Source organism: Drosophila miranda, chromosome 4, assembly GCF_003369915.1.
Source record: "Drosophila miranda strain MSH22 chromosome 4, D.miranda_PacBio2.1, whole genome shotgun sequence".
NCBI classification, from domain to species: domain Eukaryota; kingdom Metazoa; phylum Arthropoda; class Insecta; order Diptera; family Drosophilidae; genus Drosophila; species Drosophila miranda.
The window spans coordinates 19,661,286-19,679,714 of record NC_046677.1 but is presented as its reverse complement, the minus strand read 5'-3'; the positions used below and the strand labels follow the sequence as shown (position 1 = coordinate 19,679,714).

The 18,429-nt window shown below is 45.3% G+C and overlaps 3 protein-coding genes across 7 annotated transcripts in view; 2 read left to right on the top strand and 1 right to left on the bottom strand.

The window, feature by feature from the left end:
• The first annotated feature begins 437 nt into the window (after positions 1-437).
• On the top strand, positions 438-3,184 carry LOC108162037 (importin subunit alpha). Its single transcript, XM_017296560.2, has 5 exons — positions 438-613; positions 928-1,076; positions 1,145-1,458; positions 1,516-2,086; positions 2,147-3,184. Exons 2-5 carry the CDS (start codon positions 1,014-1,016, stop codon positions 2,765-2,767), a joined length of 1,569 nt encoding a protein of 522 aa, XP_017152049.1. The 5' UTR covers positions 438-613; positions 928-1,013; the 3' UTR covers positions 2,768-3,184.
• Positions 3,185-4,012: 828 nt separating this feature from the next.
• On the top strand, positions 4,013-7,352 carry LOC108162039 (serine protease inhibitor 42Dd). Of its 5 annotated transcripts, none has more exons than XM_017296562.2 (4): positions 4,013-4,339; positions 5,898-6,822; positions 6,913-7,060; positions 7,130-7,254. In XM_017296562.2, the coding sequence occupies exons 1-4, from the start codon at positions 4,305-4,307 to the stop codon at positions 7,252-7,254; spliced, it is 1,233 nt and encodes a 410-aa protein (XP_017152051.1). In that variant the 5' UTR covers positions 4,013-4,304. The 5 variants fall into 5 exon arrangements, with proteins under 5 accessions (XP_017152051.1, XP_017152052.1, XP_033249479.1 ...); XM_017296563.2 differs by having other exon boundaries at positions 5,884-6,822; XM_033393588.1 differs by lacking the exon at positions 4,013-4,339 and adding an exon at positions 4,557-4,690.
• A 390-nt stretch (positions 7,353-7,742) lies between these two features.
• LOC108162045 overlaps positions 7,743-18,429 on the bottom strand; it is an 87,421-nt gene continuing 76,734 nt past the window's right edge. The window contains exons 13-21 of the mRNA XM_017296572.2: positions 18,071-18,220; positions 17,063-17,245; positions 16,864-17,002; positions 16,059-16,268; positions 11,932-12,962; positions 11,563-11,695; positions 9,786-9,969; positions 9,227-9,727; positions 7,743-9,102 (exon numbers count right to left, since the gene is read on the bottom strand). Coding sequence (XP_017152061.2) covers positions 8,555-9,102; positions 9,227-9,727; positions 9,786-9,969; positions 11,563-11,695; positions 11,932-12,962; positions 16,059-16,268; positions 16,864-17,002; positions 17,063-17,245; positions 18,071-18,220 — 3,079 coding nt within the window. The 3' untranslated portion in view covers positions 7,743-8,554. The remainder of the gene's footprint in view (positions 9,103-9,226; positions 9,728-9,785; positions 9,970-11,562; positions 11,696-11,931; positions 12,963-16,058; positions 16,269-16,863; positions 17,003-17,062; positions 17,246-18,070; positions 18,221-18,429) is intronic.

The window sequence follows — 18,429 nt, the reverse complement described above, 5'->3', positions numbered from 1 at the left end:
TCAAATCAATTATATGAATAGGTAAAAAAAGTGACATTATGAGAAAAAATCATGATCAAAGCAGCATGGAAAACTGGATTGTTACAAAATTTAAAGAAAATAGGCTATAAAAATTTCCATGCTACATAAATATGTAGTTGATATGTATTAAATGTGTAGTTGCCGTGTAGTTACCATGCAAAAAATAATAAACATTTTTTGGTTTAAACTTTATTTCATAAAAAAGCTCAAAAAGCGAAGTCTTTAAAAATTGTCAATCTTGTAAAAAATAGATTCATCATTCGGATAACATTAAGCGGTCAGTGCTTACGGTCTGAGTTAGCTAGCAATATTAAGCCACGGACGATTATGGACAGAGATCGATTAACCCATTGTTCTCCAGTTTAAATAAAGGGGGGCTAACTGGGTTAGTTACTTTTTCGATAAATCTGCTCGCTTGCTTTTCAAACTAAACGGCGACATTTACTTCATTGTTCGGGAACGTACAAAATTTTCCTAAACATTTTTAGTGGAGTATACAAGAAAATTGTGTAAATATTTTTGTGAGTGATTTTTTCCAAATAACACAGACGCAGAGGCACACACGCGTTGCGGTTTCGCACATAACCTGAAGGTAAGTTGGCAAATAAAAGGAACACCTATTCGTCCGTCCGTCTGTCTGGCTGTCTGTCTGTCTTTACCGCGAAGGCAGCGCCGCCAAATGTGCAAATGGCGGCTGACTGCAGCTGTTGCTTTGTTGTTGTTTCTTGCCAGCCCTCTGAAAAGCCGGTCTTATCGGCCTGCGTTTTCGCCTCTGCCTTCGTTTCTGGATCTGCCTCTGCCGACGCTCTGCCGGTGCCGTATGCTCAAAGGAGAAGGAAAGGAAAACGAATCAAAGCAGCCCTTGTCATTTCGTTTCACACATCTTTGCAACCTCATTTATTTCAGTTCTACATTCTACACTTGTCGTTCGGAGCAACTGGAGCTTAACAAATTATTTTAGAACAAAATTTTGGTAAATCAAAATTTTCGTCATGAATAAAACGGATGCAAACACTCGTCAGGGCTCGTATAAGTCCAACACAATCAACACGCAGGTACGTTTCGCGGCGGGCCGTGGCGGGTTGATGCGCTCGGAATTAACCTCACTTTTGCTAATCTGTAGGACTCGCGCATGCGTCGCCATGAGGTTACCATTGAGTTGCGCAAGTCCAAAAAGGAGGATCAGATGTTCAAGCGTCGCAACATCAACGACGAAGACCTCACCTCGCCCCTGAAAGAATTAAATGGTCAGTCGCCGGTGCAGCTGTCGGTGGATGAGATTGTGGCGGCCATGAACAGCGAGGATCAGGAGCGCCAGTTCATGGGTATGCAGTCGGCACGGAAGATGCTGAGTCGCGAGCGCAATCCACCCATTGATCTAATGATTGGCCATGGCATCGTTCCCATATGCATACGATTTCTTCAAAACACCAGCAAGTAAGTATTTGCAGTAGGTTAGTGCATGCGGTGCATTACAGTGACCCCCCACCACAGTACCATGTTGCAGTTTGAGGCAGCCTGGGCTTTGACAAACATTGCCTCGGGAACATCTGACCAGACACGCTGTGTCATCGAGCACAATGCAGTGCCGCATTTTGTTGCCCTGCTGCAGTCGAACTCTATCAATCTTGCCGAGCAGGCCGTATGGGCTTTGGGTAACATAGCCGGCGATGGAGCCGCTGCTCGCGACATTGTAATCCAACATAATGTCATCGATGGTATTTTGCCCCTGATTAACAACGAAACGCCGCTTTCATTTTTGCGGAACATTGTCTGGCTGATGTCTAATCTGTGCCGCAACAAGAATCCTTCGCCGCCCTTTGAACAAGTGACACGCTTGCTGCCAGTTCTGTCGCAGCTTTTGCTTAGTGAAGATATTCAGGTTTTGGCCGACGCCTGCTGGGCTTTGTCATATGTCACCGATGATGACAACCACAAGATTCAGGCGGTAGTGGACTCGGATGCAGTTCCTAGACTAGTAGAACTTTTGCAAATGGATGAGCCCAGCATAATTGTGCCAGCACTGCGCAGTGTGGGAAACATTGTCACCGGCACAGATGTACAGGTCAGTTGTCAACCAAATGGTACCTTCGAACCATTAGCTAATATCAATTGTTCTTTACAGACCGATGTTGTTATTGCTGCGGGTGGCTTGCCCCGACTGGGTCTGCTGCTGCAGCACAACAAGAGCAACATTGTCAAGGAGGCTGCTTGGACTGTAAGTAACATAACAGCAGGTAATCAGAAGCAAATCCAAGCAGTTATTGAAGCTGGCATCTTCCAACAACTACGCAACGTGCTCGAGAAGGGCGATTTTAAGGCACAAAAAGAGGCCGCATGGGCAGTGACCAACACGACAACATCGGGCACCCCAGAGCAGATTGTGGATCTGATTGAGAAGTTCAAAATATTGAAGCCATTCATCGACTTGCTCGATGCTAAAGATCCACGCACCATCAAAGTTGTGCAGACTGGCTTGTCCAACCTCTTTGCGCTGGCCGAGAAACTGGGCGGTACTGAGAACCTCTGTCTCATGGTCGAAGAGATGGGCGGATTGGATAAACTAGAAACATTGCAGCAACACGAGAACGAAGAGGTGTACAAGAAGGCGTACGCAATTATCGATACCTACTTCAGCAATGGCGACGACGAGGCCGAGCAAGAGCTCGCCCCCCAGGAAGTGAATGGAGCCCTCGAATTTAATGCAACTCAGCCTAAGGCTCCAGAGGGTGGTTACACATTCTAGGCTACATATTACACATCATACAACTTCTTTTAACTTAGGCTACACTTAGTGCATAGTCATCTTCTAACACAGCACGAAAAATCCCCCAAAAATCCCCAAAATGAACATACTCAAGCACTTGGAGAGGCATTCACGACAGACACAGACAAATGTTTTTTTCTCAGCTTTATCAATCTCTCAAAACAAAATGGCATTCACACATCATTGGTCGGTACGGTTATTTATCCACCACTCCCACGGATTTATTGAATCTCTGGTAGTGCATTATACACTAATTGCATCTCGTTTTCAAATCGTAATTGCATCTGCTCTACTCAGCTGTGCTGTTGGAGCATTGCCCTGTCCCGATTCAGTCTGTGTGCCCTAAATTTGTATTTGGAAACTTTTTGGGCCCGTTTCGGACATTATTTTAGATTGTTAGTATTTATTTATGTATACATATTATGATTTTAATCCATCCACCTTCGCGCAAGCATTACAACAATTTACCACCCACCACCAGTGTCCTCATCCTCGATTCGTAATATTGTATTTTAAGTTGATGAATAAATAATGAATTGTTTGAATGATTAATTATATTCTTTGCCCAAATGTTATCCATCCAGCTGTTTATTTGTTCATTTCATTTTACCCTAAATTACTCTTTAAATATGTACTTTTACACAAGTCTATTGTGATTCTGATTGATGAAATTGTATGCAGCCGACGTTTTTGATTGATGCAGTTTCATGGAACAGCATCGACATTTTTCTGATTTGCCATCAGGGGACAGAATCATTATAAAACAATGACGTGAGAGAAACAACAGAGACCATAGCATACTTTAAACTACCAAAGTTGTGTATAATAAATGTAGAATTGCCAGGTGGTGTGTCGTGCCCCTTGTAGCAATAAACATACGTACATATGCACATATATTTTCCTGATCTTCGCCGTCAGATGTCGCCACAGAGACATGTAGTTAAACTGTAGATCACTTTTATAAGAAATAACATGTGCTGTTTCTTATATTTCCCAATCTATCGGTTCTGTCACCTGATGAAATGTCAAGATCTTTTAAGAACACTACCAGAAAAAGTTTTGTTTTAAATGAAGAGATTCCTATGAAGAGATTCCTTAGTTTGAGTATGAAACGAATGTATCGAGATTTCATCGTAAGTCTCTGGCTTTTGATAAGTCTTTGATTTGAATTTCTTTCAATTAATAAATGCATTCTTATTTTTCAGGATGTGTATCAAATTTACACTTGGCACAGTTTCGGACATAAATGCTACATTCGCTGCTTCTTCATCTGCAGCTAAAAGCAAGTACATACGAGTATACACAGAATTACCCACATATGTGTCCAGCGACCCCAATCCAGATTAGATAAAATGATTAAACAAGAACTATGGAAACAGAGCGAACCGCACAACTCAATTCAATCAACAGCGGGACTGGGGACTGGAGAACGCGGCACTAGCAGCAGCATCCGCGGCAATCATCGTTCATTGCAGCGCTCCAAAACAAAAACCAAACTCGTGAACGGTCGACGCTGATGAACACCCACACCGAATGCAGCGGCAGTCCACCGTAAGTCTTTTTAGATTTAATTCACGGCAAAAAAATTATAAAAATAGATTAAAATGTAGCATCGGAAAAGTAGTTGCCGAAAATTTGAACCGGTATGAAGACATTGGCCAGAGCCAGAGCTTTTGCCTCCGCATTGCCCAAGTGTCGTCATCGATGAGGCGGGTGTGAGCAGCGCCGGGCAAACTTAATTGGTTCTTTTTGAATTCTTTTATTGTTTCCGAGCGCGAGCATTTAGTCGATTTTTGTCCGAAGCTGCGTGCGGGCGCGAATTTTTACAGGCACAAACTTTACATAATTTTCTGTTTTCTGTTCAGCACTACCTCGATAGAACTTCTAACAATATTCGTTCAGGTAAAAGCGTATCTTAAATATTGTTACGGCACTATTTCAGTCAAAACGGTGTACTGTTCATTTCAAACGAAATGGAGAGGCCTCTGTGCCACTGATCAGAATTGACTGCTGCTCGAATATTTCACAGAAAACTATTGTGGTTGATGATGCCACTTCGAAAGCGCTGCCATGACCTCGCACGCAGCTATGGAAATCCAGTGAGGATTTGCCATATGCCACTCAGCCATTAACGTCAGATGTGCATTTGCGCTCTATTTTGCAATAGAGCAATAGACTTTAAAAAACAACACATTTGACAAACTCATGATGTAGTGTAATTTCGTAAAGAAAGAAAACAAAATTGGCGCACCAAAAATAAACAAAAACAATGTCTAGTATTAGAGTAGCGCTACTTATATAGCGAGAGCAGTGACGCTGCCGTTGGCGTAGGCGCGGGCGTAGGCGTAGGCGTAGGCGTGTATACGTATACTTTGAGCGGAAAACAGTTCGTTTTTATTTTCCATTTGGGTGGGGGTGCAGTTGGTTGATGGCGCAATTAAGCGAGCAGAAAGTGTGCGCGCCGCATAGGAATCGCCATGAAATGCAATTCGGGATTGGTTAAGGGAGTGGGCCCCCACCGCCGAGAAGAACAGAAACAAACCAAACCAAACCAAACCAAAATTCGCGTGAAATATACAGCCAAAGCACTGTTAGAAAGTTTTCCGACTCGGCGCTTCCGTTTTGTTTACTTGCCGAAAATAGTGTCAAGTTTGGCCTAGTGTTCTCTTGCTTACTTTATTTATTTAATCATTTGTTTTGTATTCTGTGTGCTTTTGTTCCTTCGTGCCTTGTTTAGGTATTGAGACAGAAGAAATTACGCTTAGTTTTTTATTACGAAAACCACTTTAGTGGCAACTAGCTAAGTTTTGTCTCTTGGAGGCGGCGAGTCGCAATGGAAATTAGTGTAAAGTGTAGAATCGTATTTGCACTTTTTCATTAATATTTCAGTTTAAAGGCGCATAGTTCAGGGCAAAGTTTATGTTAGTGTCGTATAAATGTCGACACATGTGTTTCACATTATGCTGAAAGGGATTCTGAGGCTAAGATGGTTCAATTTAATAGATCATATGGCATAAACCATCATAGATATATGTATGCTTAGATTGCAAGCATGTGGCATAGATTAATTTAATTTTTATGTACATATTTTACAGAATTCCATCGCAAGAGCAGCAGATCTGAGCCGCCCCATTATGAGTGAAGCACCCAGTCCCCCTGTGAGCAGCGTTCCACCGGAGTCCAATCTAGCTGCGGAGATCTATCACAGCATTGCATCGACGGCCACCGATCAGAATGTGCTCATGTCGCCTCTGCTCCTGGAAGCCAGTCTGGCACTCCTCTACCTTGGCTCAGATGGAGCCACCGCAGAAGAATTCCAGAAGCTGTTGCGGCTTAAGCAACGCTTCCCAAGCAATGCCAAGATGGCCAACTATTACGCTGCAGAGCTTGCAAATGTAACCAGGGATGCTGATACCCACGTTGAATTGCAGAACCGCCTGCTGATACAGCCAAGCCCTGAGTCCAGCCCTGAAGGGATAGCTGAAGATTTTCAGAAAATTGCTCAAACATACTTTCATGTGACTGCCGAGTGCATCAATATGGAACAGACGGAGAAGCTGCGTCGTCACGTAAGCGAACAGATATTGGCTGCTGTTGGAGGCGGCAACTGGCAATCGACTCTTGTAGATAGTGGCCACGCGGCCAAGCTGCTGCTCTTGCTGGCGGCTAACCTCCAAAGCAAGTGGTTTCTTCCCTTTAGTGCATACCGTACGGGTCTCTACGAGTTTCACAGCAACAAAGGCGAAACATCAAAGTCGGTGGCCATGCTGTTCGACGACGATATGTTTGTAAAGTACGCGGAACTGAGGGAACTGAACGCTCGCGCCATTGAGCTTCCCTACGAGCACGCCGAAGAACTGTCCATGCTGCTAATCCTGCCCAATCAACGCGAGGGACTCACGAAACTGGAAAGCCAGCTGCGCGGAATTGATCTGGGCGCATTGCAGCAGTGCATGCAAATGGAGGGAGTGCAGGTGCTGCTGCCAAAATTTAGTATCGATTTCGAGTGCAGCTTGCGGCAGCCCTTGAAACAGGTCAGTAGAATGGGAATAATCTGCCTACGTCAGATTGTGCGCGGACATTTATATGCGATGAGAATATTTAAAAATTCTATTTATTTATAGCTCGGTTTTGAAGAGATCTTTTCGGCATCGGCGAACTTTAAGCATGTGCATCCCTCCGGAAATCTGCCCGTAGCCGACGTTCTCCAAAAGTTGCGGATTAACCTAAATGAGTCTGGTTCTGGATCAGAACCACCCAGAGTCGCGGCAGGTATGTACAATATGTACTCCCCACAAGCTTCCAACTTATGTTATCCCATCCCGTTTTCTTTTCCGTCAGAGTATAAACCCATTGTGATCAGCAATTCCTCCCGTCAAAAGTTCTTTCGGGCCGACCATCCATTTTTCTTTGCCATACGCAGTGAGAATGTCACCTACTTGATGGGACACGTGGTAGAGTTTTAGAGCCCTACGATGATCGCGCAGATATGTAGAAGGTTTGTGCAATAAGCTCCTAAAAATTAAATTAAAACTAATCTTTAATAAACATGTAAAACAGTGTAGTTTTTGTTGGTTTTGTTAATTTCCTGGTGGTAAATATTCCTACTTGGTGATGGTTGTAGAACAGTAAACATTAGTGGCGGTGTGTGGTTAATGTGAAGTATTTTTGTCGACCCAATACACTACATTGATACTGTACGTTTACTCGGGGATCCAGTTGGGCTCTAAGCATTTCAGCACGATACGTGATGTAATTATCCTACCCGGAGAACAAAGCCAATAGATCATTTTGTAACGATGGTAAGTCGCTTGAGGAATTGTTAGATATGAATATATATTTCTAACGTATGATTTCTTTCACAGGCTTCTGATATTTTTCCCACTTCAGAGACTATCGCGGAGTAACCCAAAAGCCACCCAATGCCAAGTAAGTACTACTATGATTTGAATAACAGAAGAGATTTATAGATGACTCCTTACCTTTGTCCAATTCATATTTGAAAAGAAAATCACACTCGCTTCGGTTTTTTCATAGTTTTTCTAACAAGAGTCTTGAGTTTATTTAAAGATATATCTGTATAATTAATTTTGTTGCAGAAATAGTCCTGTTATTCTTATTAGTATTACAATTATTGTATTTTGTAAGTTTTTATATCTTAATTGGGCTTTATTTTGTGTTAAGACTAGGAAAATATTAAATGGAATCAAAAACTTTTTCACACTTCAGTGTTCTCGCTCTTTAATTTATCGTTTTCATATTGTTATGTTTAGTACCCTTTTGTAAATCTAGCTAAAAAGTTACCTCTTGTTTAAATTCTCTCAGTTGGTTTTAATATGCGATGTCGCTTAGTTAATTTTTGTAATCTTAATATGAATCTAGTTATGCTTGATGTCGAAATCACTCGAAATGATATTTTTCCAATTATGAGAACCTAGCATACCATAGTATTCTCCGACCGAGAGATATACTCGTATAATGGGGCTAAACTGTGACTTGGATTCAGATTGCTATCATGGTTTTCCATCCGTCACGTGTCAGCTTTTAAACTACTCAACAACTTTCAGTTAATGTTAGTTAATGCATAAAAACAGAAATATTCACAGAGCTTTCTACTTTAGGCTTGTCTAGTCCATTTATTTACACCTATTTACACCTGATATTCAAAATCGAAGCCTCGTAAATGCATCTTAGTGTACTAGTACTAGTATAGGCAAAATAGAATAAATGTGTCGGCTTAGTGCCGCTCACTTTGCTGCTGTTGATTCAGTTTTTCAGTGTGTCGTCAGTGGGCGCATGCTGGGGGGCCGATGGCTCTGGCCCACCTCCTTCACCGTTCTCCAAATTTCCCCTATTTAATAAATAGTCGAGGTCCAGTGTGATGCGATCTAGCGTGGCATTATTGCCATCAGCACCACTGCCACTGCCACATCCTACTTCGCCACTTTGCGTAGATGTAGGAATTGCAGCCGTCGTCGCAGTGCTGGTGACGGTGGAAGTTGAGACCACTGCTGCCACCATTGTGGGTAGCAGAGGGTCGAAGGTCGTCCTTGACGTGGGTTCCAGAATAGTCACCCGCTTCTGCGTCTTGGGGTTTGGTGTAGGTAACGACATCGAGAGTGTGGCGCTGGACATCCCGGCACCGCTCAGGTTGCCACTTATGGTCGGCGGTGGTGGCAACTGGGGCGCTGGTAAGCTGAGTATCAGTGAGCTGGGCACAAAATCTACATATGGATTATGTTGCAGCGGAACGTAATGAGAAGCGGACGTGGCCGAGGGCATTATGGCGCTGGTGTGAATTCCAATTATGCTATCTGCAAGAAGATTTACAGTGGTCATCGGAGCGAATATTATTTTCAATGCACTCCCATTTGCATTTGTAATTTCACTTCTTCGATTGGGACTGGGGTAGTTTCTGTTTTCGTACGGTTTACCTACCTGCTGCTACGCCTTGGAGTATATCCAGTGTCTCGACACCCACAAAGTCCCCGTATGGTCCCGAACGGAAATGAGTTGGTTGCTGATGCAACGTTCGCCTTCCAAGGCTCCCTGTAAGTCCCCCCATCCCCATGCTCATCGTGTATGCATCGTATGCGTTTCCTCCACTAAGTAGGGCGCAGCAGCGTGTGTCCGGCGAAGGTGCAACAGTCAGTGGCAGCGTTTGGCGGTCACCGAGGAAGGTCTTCGTCGAGCTGCCAATTGCCACAGAAGCCGGAGTTGCTGCCTGGCAACGCGGCGCCGTGGAAATGATTGTCAACGGCAGCTGAACGCCAGTTGCATTTGCTCCGGACAGCTCCAGTCCCACCTTTGATTGCAGGGGCGGGGCGCTCGCTCCAGATGAAGATGCCTGGGCTGCCTCTGCAGCCGTTACTCCTGCATTTGACATTGCCAATGATACCGCACATTCGTTCTCCTTCTCTTTGTCATGGTTGGTGTAGACTGTAAAAGGATTTGGGTTAGGCATTGAACCAGTCTAGTTCTCATGGTGACAACCTACAGCTTAATGGACTGTTGACGTTAGCCGTTGTAGTGCAGTAGTTATCGTCCAGGCTGCTCTTGCTCGTGTTGAACTTTGTCTGCTTTAACGAGCTGTTCTGACTGCTACCGTTGCTGCTCAGGAACGGGGGCCCCCGCAGCTGGCTCTCAGCCTTGATGACAAAACAAAAGAGGATACCAAAGCCCTGCAAATGGAGCGGTTTGAGTAATGGCAGTGATTGTACGTACGTACATACAATATACAATTTCTCTTAGGGTCTGGGTAGACCCTAATAAAATTCGTGTGTCAACAATATGGGGCTTATCAAGACGATTGAGTCGTTAAATATCGGAAGCCACTTCAATTAAAGGGACCCTCAGAGTGCCCCAACATGACTCCCAACATGAAAATCGAAGCAACCGATTAGGAAATTGAATGCATGACCAAAAGGCAACCATAAATCGATGGTGTAACATATGGAACTGACCAGAGCACTACAGCCGTTGTTATGTCTTTTCCCAAGGGCGGAATTTATGGGAGACAGACACCGAATTCCACGCCGGGATTTTCGACCAGAATTAATTACGAAATTAGCGAAGGAGTCGTCTCTCCGGCCTGGGCTCGATACTCGTATGCCAAACATTTCTTATGGTATGGACTTCCCTTCCATGTACCGGAAAGAATCCTGAGCCTTTTAATGTCTGCTTTAGTCCTTGCTTAAATAATTAAACAGAAACGCAGACAGAGCCTACAGAGGCCTACGCCCACAATCAAAGTGATTTTGGTGCACATTAATAGTCCAGACCACTGGCACGGAGAGGGTTGTAGACATTGCGGTTTCGATTCAAGAAGGGGCTCGACCTAATTTGTTTGTATTTGAATTTGAATGTGCCGAATGCGCCCCACATGCCGACTCACTTGCCGGCTCCCCACATCCCCACATCAAAGTGTGTGCGTGTAATTATGTCATTAGTTTTGCAAGGATACACCTACCCAATGCCTTGGCTTGTGTAGATAATTGTTTATTTAATTGGATTGTGAGCTGATTGTGGGGCGTGCGTAGAGCGTTAAATGCGTTTAATTCAGTTGTGGTAGAAAAATGATACAAATAAGTGCCGGCAAAAGCAAAAGCAAAAACAGGGGTCTCCTCAGTGAGCTCCTTCCTCAAAGAATCCAAAAACTTGCGTATATTGTATCTTTGTATCTTGGAACTTGGCTCGTCCGAGCCGAGCAGAAGTTGCCGCTTGAGTGGCAAGGTGCAAAAGTGAAGCGCACTTATTTCATTTGCACAGCAAATCAACGAGCAGAGGAATAAAAAGAAAACAATAACAGCTTGAGGAGCTTGAGGTGCTTGAGGAGGCGGAAACCAGAGCCAAGTGTCAAAGGCAAGTGCAAAATAAACACAAAAAGGCTTCTTCCGGTACTTTGATCTGGCTGCTAATGCAGTCAGCGCGAGCAGTTTGCTCCGCGCGTGGTTTTCCGTCGCACGCCGCCGTGCTCACGCTCTCCGCTGTTTTTGCATGCATAATTTCACCGTCACCTGTAAGTGTATGCAGGCTCTACACTTTGATGAAATATGCAAGTTTAATAAGGCGTTGAAAATAAAAAGGAAACCGGATTTGCATAAGAACCCACGGAACCCCAGCCCGAACCCCAATAGTTTCGGTGACACAGGCAGCTGTCTCGAAGGATGGACTCAAATTGAACTTCCGACCAGTAAGCCGAACGTATGCATAAGCAAACGTAAGGCACTAAGCCCCTTAACGCTCAACGCATGTGTACTGTTCTCTGGACTTACCAATATTATACACGATATGCCGAACGGATATGCCCATAGAGTATCCGGTAATGAATTAACATAAACGATGAAGAACCCATCGGTGCATAGCTTAACCAGCAGCAGTCCTCCTGCCCTGTAAAGTAGGCCAAGTCTGTCGGAATAGTTTGGAATAGATTAAGAAAATGACGATAATATTAAGCATCGATTGTTGCGGGCAGTGATTTTTCAGCTTAGATTAGCGCAGACCACAATATGAAGGGGCTTCGAGGGGGGGGGGGGGGGGGGGGGGGGGGGGCTGGGTTTTGTAAACTTTTCATCATGATTATTTTTAAAGTCCTGCCCCATTCTCATTCCGTTTTATCTGTATTCTAGTTTTCTTCGACTTACCGCCTTTGGAGAGCCAGATTGAATTTATCCAACGGATGCGTATGCACATTGCGATTCTTGTGCCACAACCACAAAAGTTTCTTCATTAAAATGGCAAACAGAGCAAAGAAAAGAAAAATGAAAAGAAAATCGATGCAAACGAACAGGATGAAGCTCAGAGAAGGCGACAACGGCGTCGATGTCGATGTCGATGCAAAAGCCGCTCCGTTCAGGTCGGAAGTTAGAGCCGCGGCCTGTCCGTAGCCTGAAGTGCTGGAAGAGGAGGTGGTGCGGCTCCAAGTGGCTGCCATATGCTGTTGTTGCTGTGGCCAAGTCGAGGCCGCAGCTACTTCGACTGCCATGCTGCTGTCACTGCTGGAGCCAGTGCTGTTGCCAGTGCCACTGCCGGCTGTGATTGATGACGTTGACGTGGCCACATCATCGCCCAGCCCAATTGATGATGTCTCAGCTGGAGAGCTCGTTGCATTTCCCAGCAGCGCTTCCGATTCCAGTCGTAAATTATCGCCATTGAGGAGCGAATGCGTTGAATAGTAGACGCCATCAAACTCCGTTGGTTCGGCATCGGACTTGCTGACAGAGTCATCCGAAGAAGACACAGTGGAGAGAATATCTAGCCACCAATGGCGCGGCCACTTGCCAATGATGCTGCAGATTAGTGGGGCGGCAACTGCGAAGAGAAGCGGCAGCAGCCAGCTAATGCCAATGGCGCCACGTATACCCGCCGCTCCGCCCTGCAGAGAGGAATTGTTGTTCACCGAAAGAGGCCTGCGATTGTTGCCAGAGCTTGTGGTGGCTCCCACCGTGGCCCCCACCGGCGACTGGGCGCGAATTTGGGTAATGTTGCTTAAACTCTCGCGCTCGCGGCGTCTTTTGTCCTGCTTGGTGGGCGTCGCCGGCTTGCTGCCGGCAGATATCTGCAGATATTTCTTGGGCATCAGCTCCGTGTGTATGACCAAAGCAATCGCAATCAGCGTTGAGACGCCCAGCAACAACAGCGATGCCAGCGAGCTGCTAATGATGGCATGCCAGTTCTGCAAAGAGGAAATTATTAGAGACCAGACCGTTAATAAGGAAATGGAGTACTTTGGCGGGTGAGTTGCAACATCGTTATTTTTAATTAAATATAAGAAGTTGTCATCGCGCCGCAGCGCATCACCACATCACCGGCAGCCAACCATCCAAAGAAGTTATTTGGTCGTAATATTTTTTACAACTCAAACGATGACATCTCGACATAAACTTCTTTATTACACCCGCCTCTTCACCTAATAGACTCGTCCTTCAATGCGGAACATTAGTTATTAAAAAGTTGTAAACAATTTTTGGATTTGTATATTTTTGTAGCTCCCCATTAGGGACCCCAAAAGTCCTGGTGCACAGACCACTCTACTTAAAGGACGCTTTTCAGTGGGTATAATTTCTGTCCCGGCTTTAAGAAGCATTTTTTATCTGCGTCACACGGGTGACTAGATCCCGTGGAGCCGAGGTCGGCATGGAATTACTATATTGCCTGGTATTCCGATCCGCATAGCCATCCGCCTTCGGGGAAAAGTGAAACAAATTTTGTCAGCTTTTTAATTTTCAATTTACAATACGAATACTTCCACCTCGTCGCTTCACCGCGGAATATTATGAGTTAAGTGCGCTTAAAAGCTTTTGCCTTTCATATGTTGTGCTGCTGCAGTGGCACGGCTCCGTGCTTCATGCCTCACGCCCCTGCCTTGAGGGAGGGCGCGGCGACGAGTCGTATACGTAATTTATGTTTTCTTATTTATTTATTGTTTTTTTTTCGTTCCGTTTAACTGTCGTCCTGAAATTGTATTTTATTTATGCACGCAAATATATACAATAAGTAAAATGAATATTTTAATTGTATTTATTGTGGCATTGCGTGGGCGTGGGCGTGGGCCTGGGCGTGTTCGGGTGCGGGTGCATGGTCTGGTTGCTGTGGTTGACGGCCGTCGCCGATGGCAGCTTGGCCTGCCTCCTCCGCTGTGCTGTGACACGTGTTCCAAACCATAAAATTTGCATGTGTGCACATGATTGTGCTTTACTTTTTAATAAAGTTGCCTTGCCCTGCCCTGCCCTGCTCCGCCCCGCTCCGCCCCACCCGCCTGTGCGCGCAATTAATGTGCAATAATAATAATAAGTGCGTGCGTCTCGTGTTATTAAGACAAAGTTTCCCTTCGGCGTTTTTCCGCGCCTGGCTTTGCCCTGCCTGAAACTCAATCGCATTGTGCAACATCTCCTAGAGGCTGTCAGTCTCCGTGACGTAAGTTGCTCATTAGACCGCTGTGGCAAAGGTGGGAGCGCACATATGTAATTGCATAACTCGTACGAATATGCGACGTTATTCTTAGTGACAACTCAACTCGAATTGTGTCTATCCCAGATTCTACCGTCTTGGTCTTGGCTTCGGCCTAGATGCCAGCACAACAGCCAGGAATGCTGCATACGTCAGTAGCACAAAGGCTTGCCGTATTCAAAGCTACCGCCATTCAAAGAACCCAATTCTGCGTAAGGCCAAAAACATCTACGTAGAGGCAAACATATCACTCTTCCATTTGCTGCATGGACGGATTCAAAGGCATCTTTGTCCCTAGAATACGTACTGTCGTTTGCCTTTGTCAGCTTTTTCCGGACTAGGTTGGAGTTGTGAGCTCCCCCAACTCCTCGTTTTCGTTTTCATTTTCCATTTCCATTTCCATTGCTTAAACCTTTTCGCATTGCGTTTTCGTTTCCCTTGCTGGCGTTGTATCTGTATCTGTATCTGTATCTGCTGGCTGACTCTTCCTTTGTTGTCCCTCCGTTGTCGCACACAATGTTTTATTTGTTTTTCATCCATTTATTGAGCCGTTGTTTTCGCAGCGGACCAGTTTATTACTAATTCAAAAATGTTATTTCTTGTTAGAGCTCCGCAGTTACTGCTTTCGCAGAGCGTCTCAAGACCCCCTGGGATTAAGTAGCGCAACTTTATTCGCTTATGCTTTTTACGTTTATAATTTAGGTGGTTTTTCGGGTTCTTCGGGGACTTCCACAGATTCTTGCAATGTTTCGGGGTTTTGGGGCTAAGCACAAAGCTCTTGCTTTGGAATTTTACATTGTATATACTGGTACTCTTACTGGTACTCGCATCCCTTCTACGCTCTTCTGAAGCCGTTTTTCCATTAACATTTCCACCCGCTTCAAACGTTTGGGAATGTGCGTTTATAAATATTAATTTCGATTCTAGTTAGTTCCTCCAGGCAACCCACACCTGCTCCTCTGAGCTCTCAGCTCTGAGCTCTGAGCTGGTCGTTGAGCATTGTTGACTTTTAATTTCCATCCAAGCAGCTCCCCAGCCAAAAGGTATGGGAATTGTTTTCCATGAATTTTCCGTTTGGCTGCCACACAAACTAAATGTAAATTATTTGCCTTGCTCTCCGCCGTATTACTGACTTGGTCAAAGACTTGCCAGACGACACACTAATTTGTTTTGATGATGATTAGAGCTGCTCCTCTCTGTTACGCCTTCGCCTTCGCCTTCGCCCTCGCCCTCGCCTTCTCCGTGATTATTATTTGAAAAGTCGAGCCCGATTGTGTCTGAAAATCGGTCGGCAACTGGCGATGTTACGGATAAGTTCGCACTGCAAATAATTATTATTTAAGGGTTTGGTTAGGTGGTTAATGCCGATGGGAATTCTTTCTTCTTTAAGGAGGGAAACTCATTTGTATTTCGATTGCCTTGTGCCGTTCTCTTCCACGTCTTGTGCACGCACTGCCTCCCTTTTATTCCTTTTTATTTTATGCAACACTTTTTATTATTATACTGTTTTCCTCTCCTCTCTCCTCTCTCCACTCTCCAGTTCTTTTTCGTTCTGGGTTGTATATTTGGTTTTGGTTTTTGGGTTGCTTTGCTTTCAGCTTGGCTTTCCTCCACTTTATTTGTTTATTTATTTTGGCGTAATTAAATTTCACGCTTTGGTTCCCTTCTCCCAATGCAAACACTCGAAAGGCTTTGTTTTAAAGGGTCAATGGTAGCAATGGTAAATGCATTAAAGAGTGCACACGGAAAGGAATTTTCAAGAGGATCAGAGAAAGAGCTAAAGCCCTCGTTAGAGAAAGCACAGAAAACAGAGAAAACTCACCACTGGCAGCATTTTCATGAAGCCCAGCAAATAAATGAGCATCACGCTCGATGTTGAGATGCAGAACTGGATTTTGAGGAAGGTAATGGCGCACTTGCGATTGCACCAGATGGGCACCAGAATGAGGAGCGCCGAGCCGCACTGGAGGAGACAGCAGGCGCAGCTGGCGATCACGAAGATTGGCCGCTGCGGGGCATGCGACTGCGTGGTCTGCGAATGAAATTGAGAAAACAATTAGCAATTCAAATTAGCATCAGAATTAAGACCGGCTGCTTGCTGCTTGCCGACTGCCGACTGCTGGCCGACTGCTGGCCGACTGCTGGCAGCTTTGGCTTAAATAATTGTGCGCCTTGGAGACTCTCGACAACAATTAAGAGCATACAATTTAAAGAATTGCCAAAGCGGATGCAGGCATAGCAAAACGAACGGAGGAACGGAGGTCGGAAAGCAGAGTGCATTTGGAGCAAGTTCATGGCACCAAAGGCCAAGTTGTTGATTGCGACCAAAGGAAGCGGAAATGCGGACGTTGGCTGTACAAAGAAATAAAGCTGGGCTCGGCTCGGCCCCGCCCGGCTCCGCAGCGGCTCCCAGGTGGAGTGTGGGGTGGCGGGTGCGGAGCAAGGCCATAAGCGGGCGTTCGTTCGGTCACTAAATGGCAGGTCCTAAAAGTGCCACAAATCAAAAGGAGCTTTCCACTTTAGTACACGTGAATTGCATGAATTGGAGAACTAAATGGAGGCCGCAGCGGGGCGTGGCATAAATTAATAAATGTGTGGCCTTGGCGACCTTGGAGTCCCGGGCTTACGTTTTGCTGGCGCTTGGTTAGCATCACCACATAGGTTCCAGAGAGCGGGCAAATGCAGCGCGTTATGTTGGCCATCAGGTGCTTGGTGATGCACAAGTCCGATCGCCAAGTGGACTCGAAAGAGGCCTTGTAGTCGTGTCTGCGCATAAAATTTAAGATTTAGTGGCCTGTAAATTGGGGGCTCTCGCACAGTGCTTACCCACACACGGCCACCCAATCACCGGCTTTGGGCACACTCTCGTGCTGGAAAATGATCTCCACGTGGCCCGACTCGAAGGGCAAGTCGAGGGGCTCTCGAAAGTTGTCGTTGGAGCGATTGGACTGAAACAGCCAGGTCTGGATAATCCGTGAAGCCAGCACATAGTCCGAGTCCCTGGGATCGCTAGGAGTTGGTGGGAAATGTAAAGTGCATTAAATCTTAAAAGTAGTTTAACAAATATGTAGTTTAAATTAGAGCTTGTGCACATCTTTTATGCACGAGTATGCACAACATCTATGGATGGGAATTCTATTAGCATCTCCTGTTCTACTGAAAACATTCTTTTGTCCTTATCATCGCTGTGTTTGTGTGTGCAGTTCCATATTTGCATTTTGTTTACGGCTTTAGAATTACAGTCTGCTGGGATGTCGTTGTCGTTAGTTGTCGTTGGTAGTCGTTGTCCTCGCAGGCAGGCACTGTGCTTCTTTCCAGCAAAGAGTAATACGCTTAAGCCAAAGAAAGCCATATTGTTGCTTGTTGCAATGCTGCACGAGAGTGACGGCTGTTGGAATTACATATATTTGAGGGGCAAGGCAAACGTTGGCTTACAAATCATATATTGGTGCCCATAAGCTGGGACTTATATACATATGTATATATATATCTGTCATACCTCTGCACGTCGGCACCTCAAATAACTACATTGAATTGTGGAATGTGGGAGATGCATAACGCCAGTGCACAGGCAGGAGGACTTTTCTCTGGTCTAGGCATTTCCCAATGGGCCCTCTCCGTCTCCGTCTTCGTCTCCGTCTTTTAAACTCCTACTAATCTCATTTAAATTTTTGGTATTCATTGCCTCTTGCACACAGAACTTCTTTGAACTTCCAGCAGAACTGCTGCCTCGAACTAATTATAAAGCGCAATGATGACCACTGAAGATAACTTTCACTCGCAATCAAGGCAACGGCGGCCCAGGGACTGGGGGGCTGGGCTTGTTTAACTTACCTTCCTCTGGTGTAGTAGGTTTTGGGGAGGAAACTTTTCAAGTTCTTGTAGGAGATCACAGAGGCGAATATTGTCGAGTTGGCCATGATGTGGAGCAGGCGGCTGGATAGTCCGATATCCATATAGAGTTGATCCGAGAACAGGTCCTCGCTGCAAGAGAAAGTGCACGAGTGGCAGTAAATCAAGCAGATTGTAGTCACCTGCACTTAAGTCGCTTAATTAGCTAAATTAGACACTTGGCAGCTAGGAGTGTGGCCAGAAGGAAGCCAACAAGATTGAAATACTGGGCCGGGACGAGGGCCAGAGCGAGGACGAGGACGAGGTCCTCGGTGCAAGTTTTCCTGGGGAAATACTCGCAG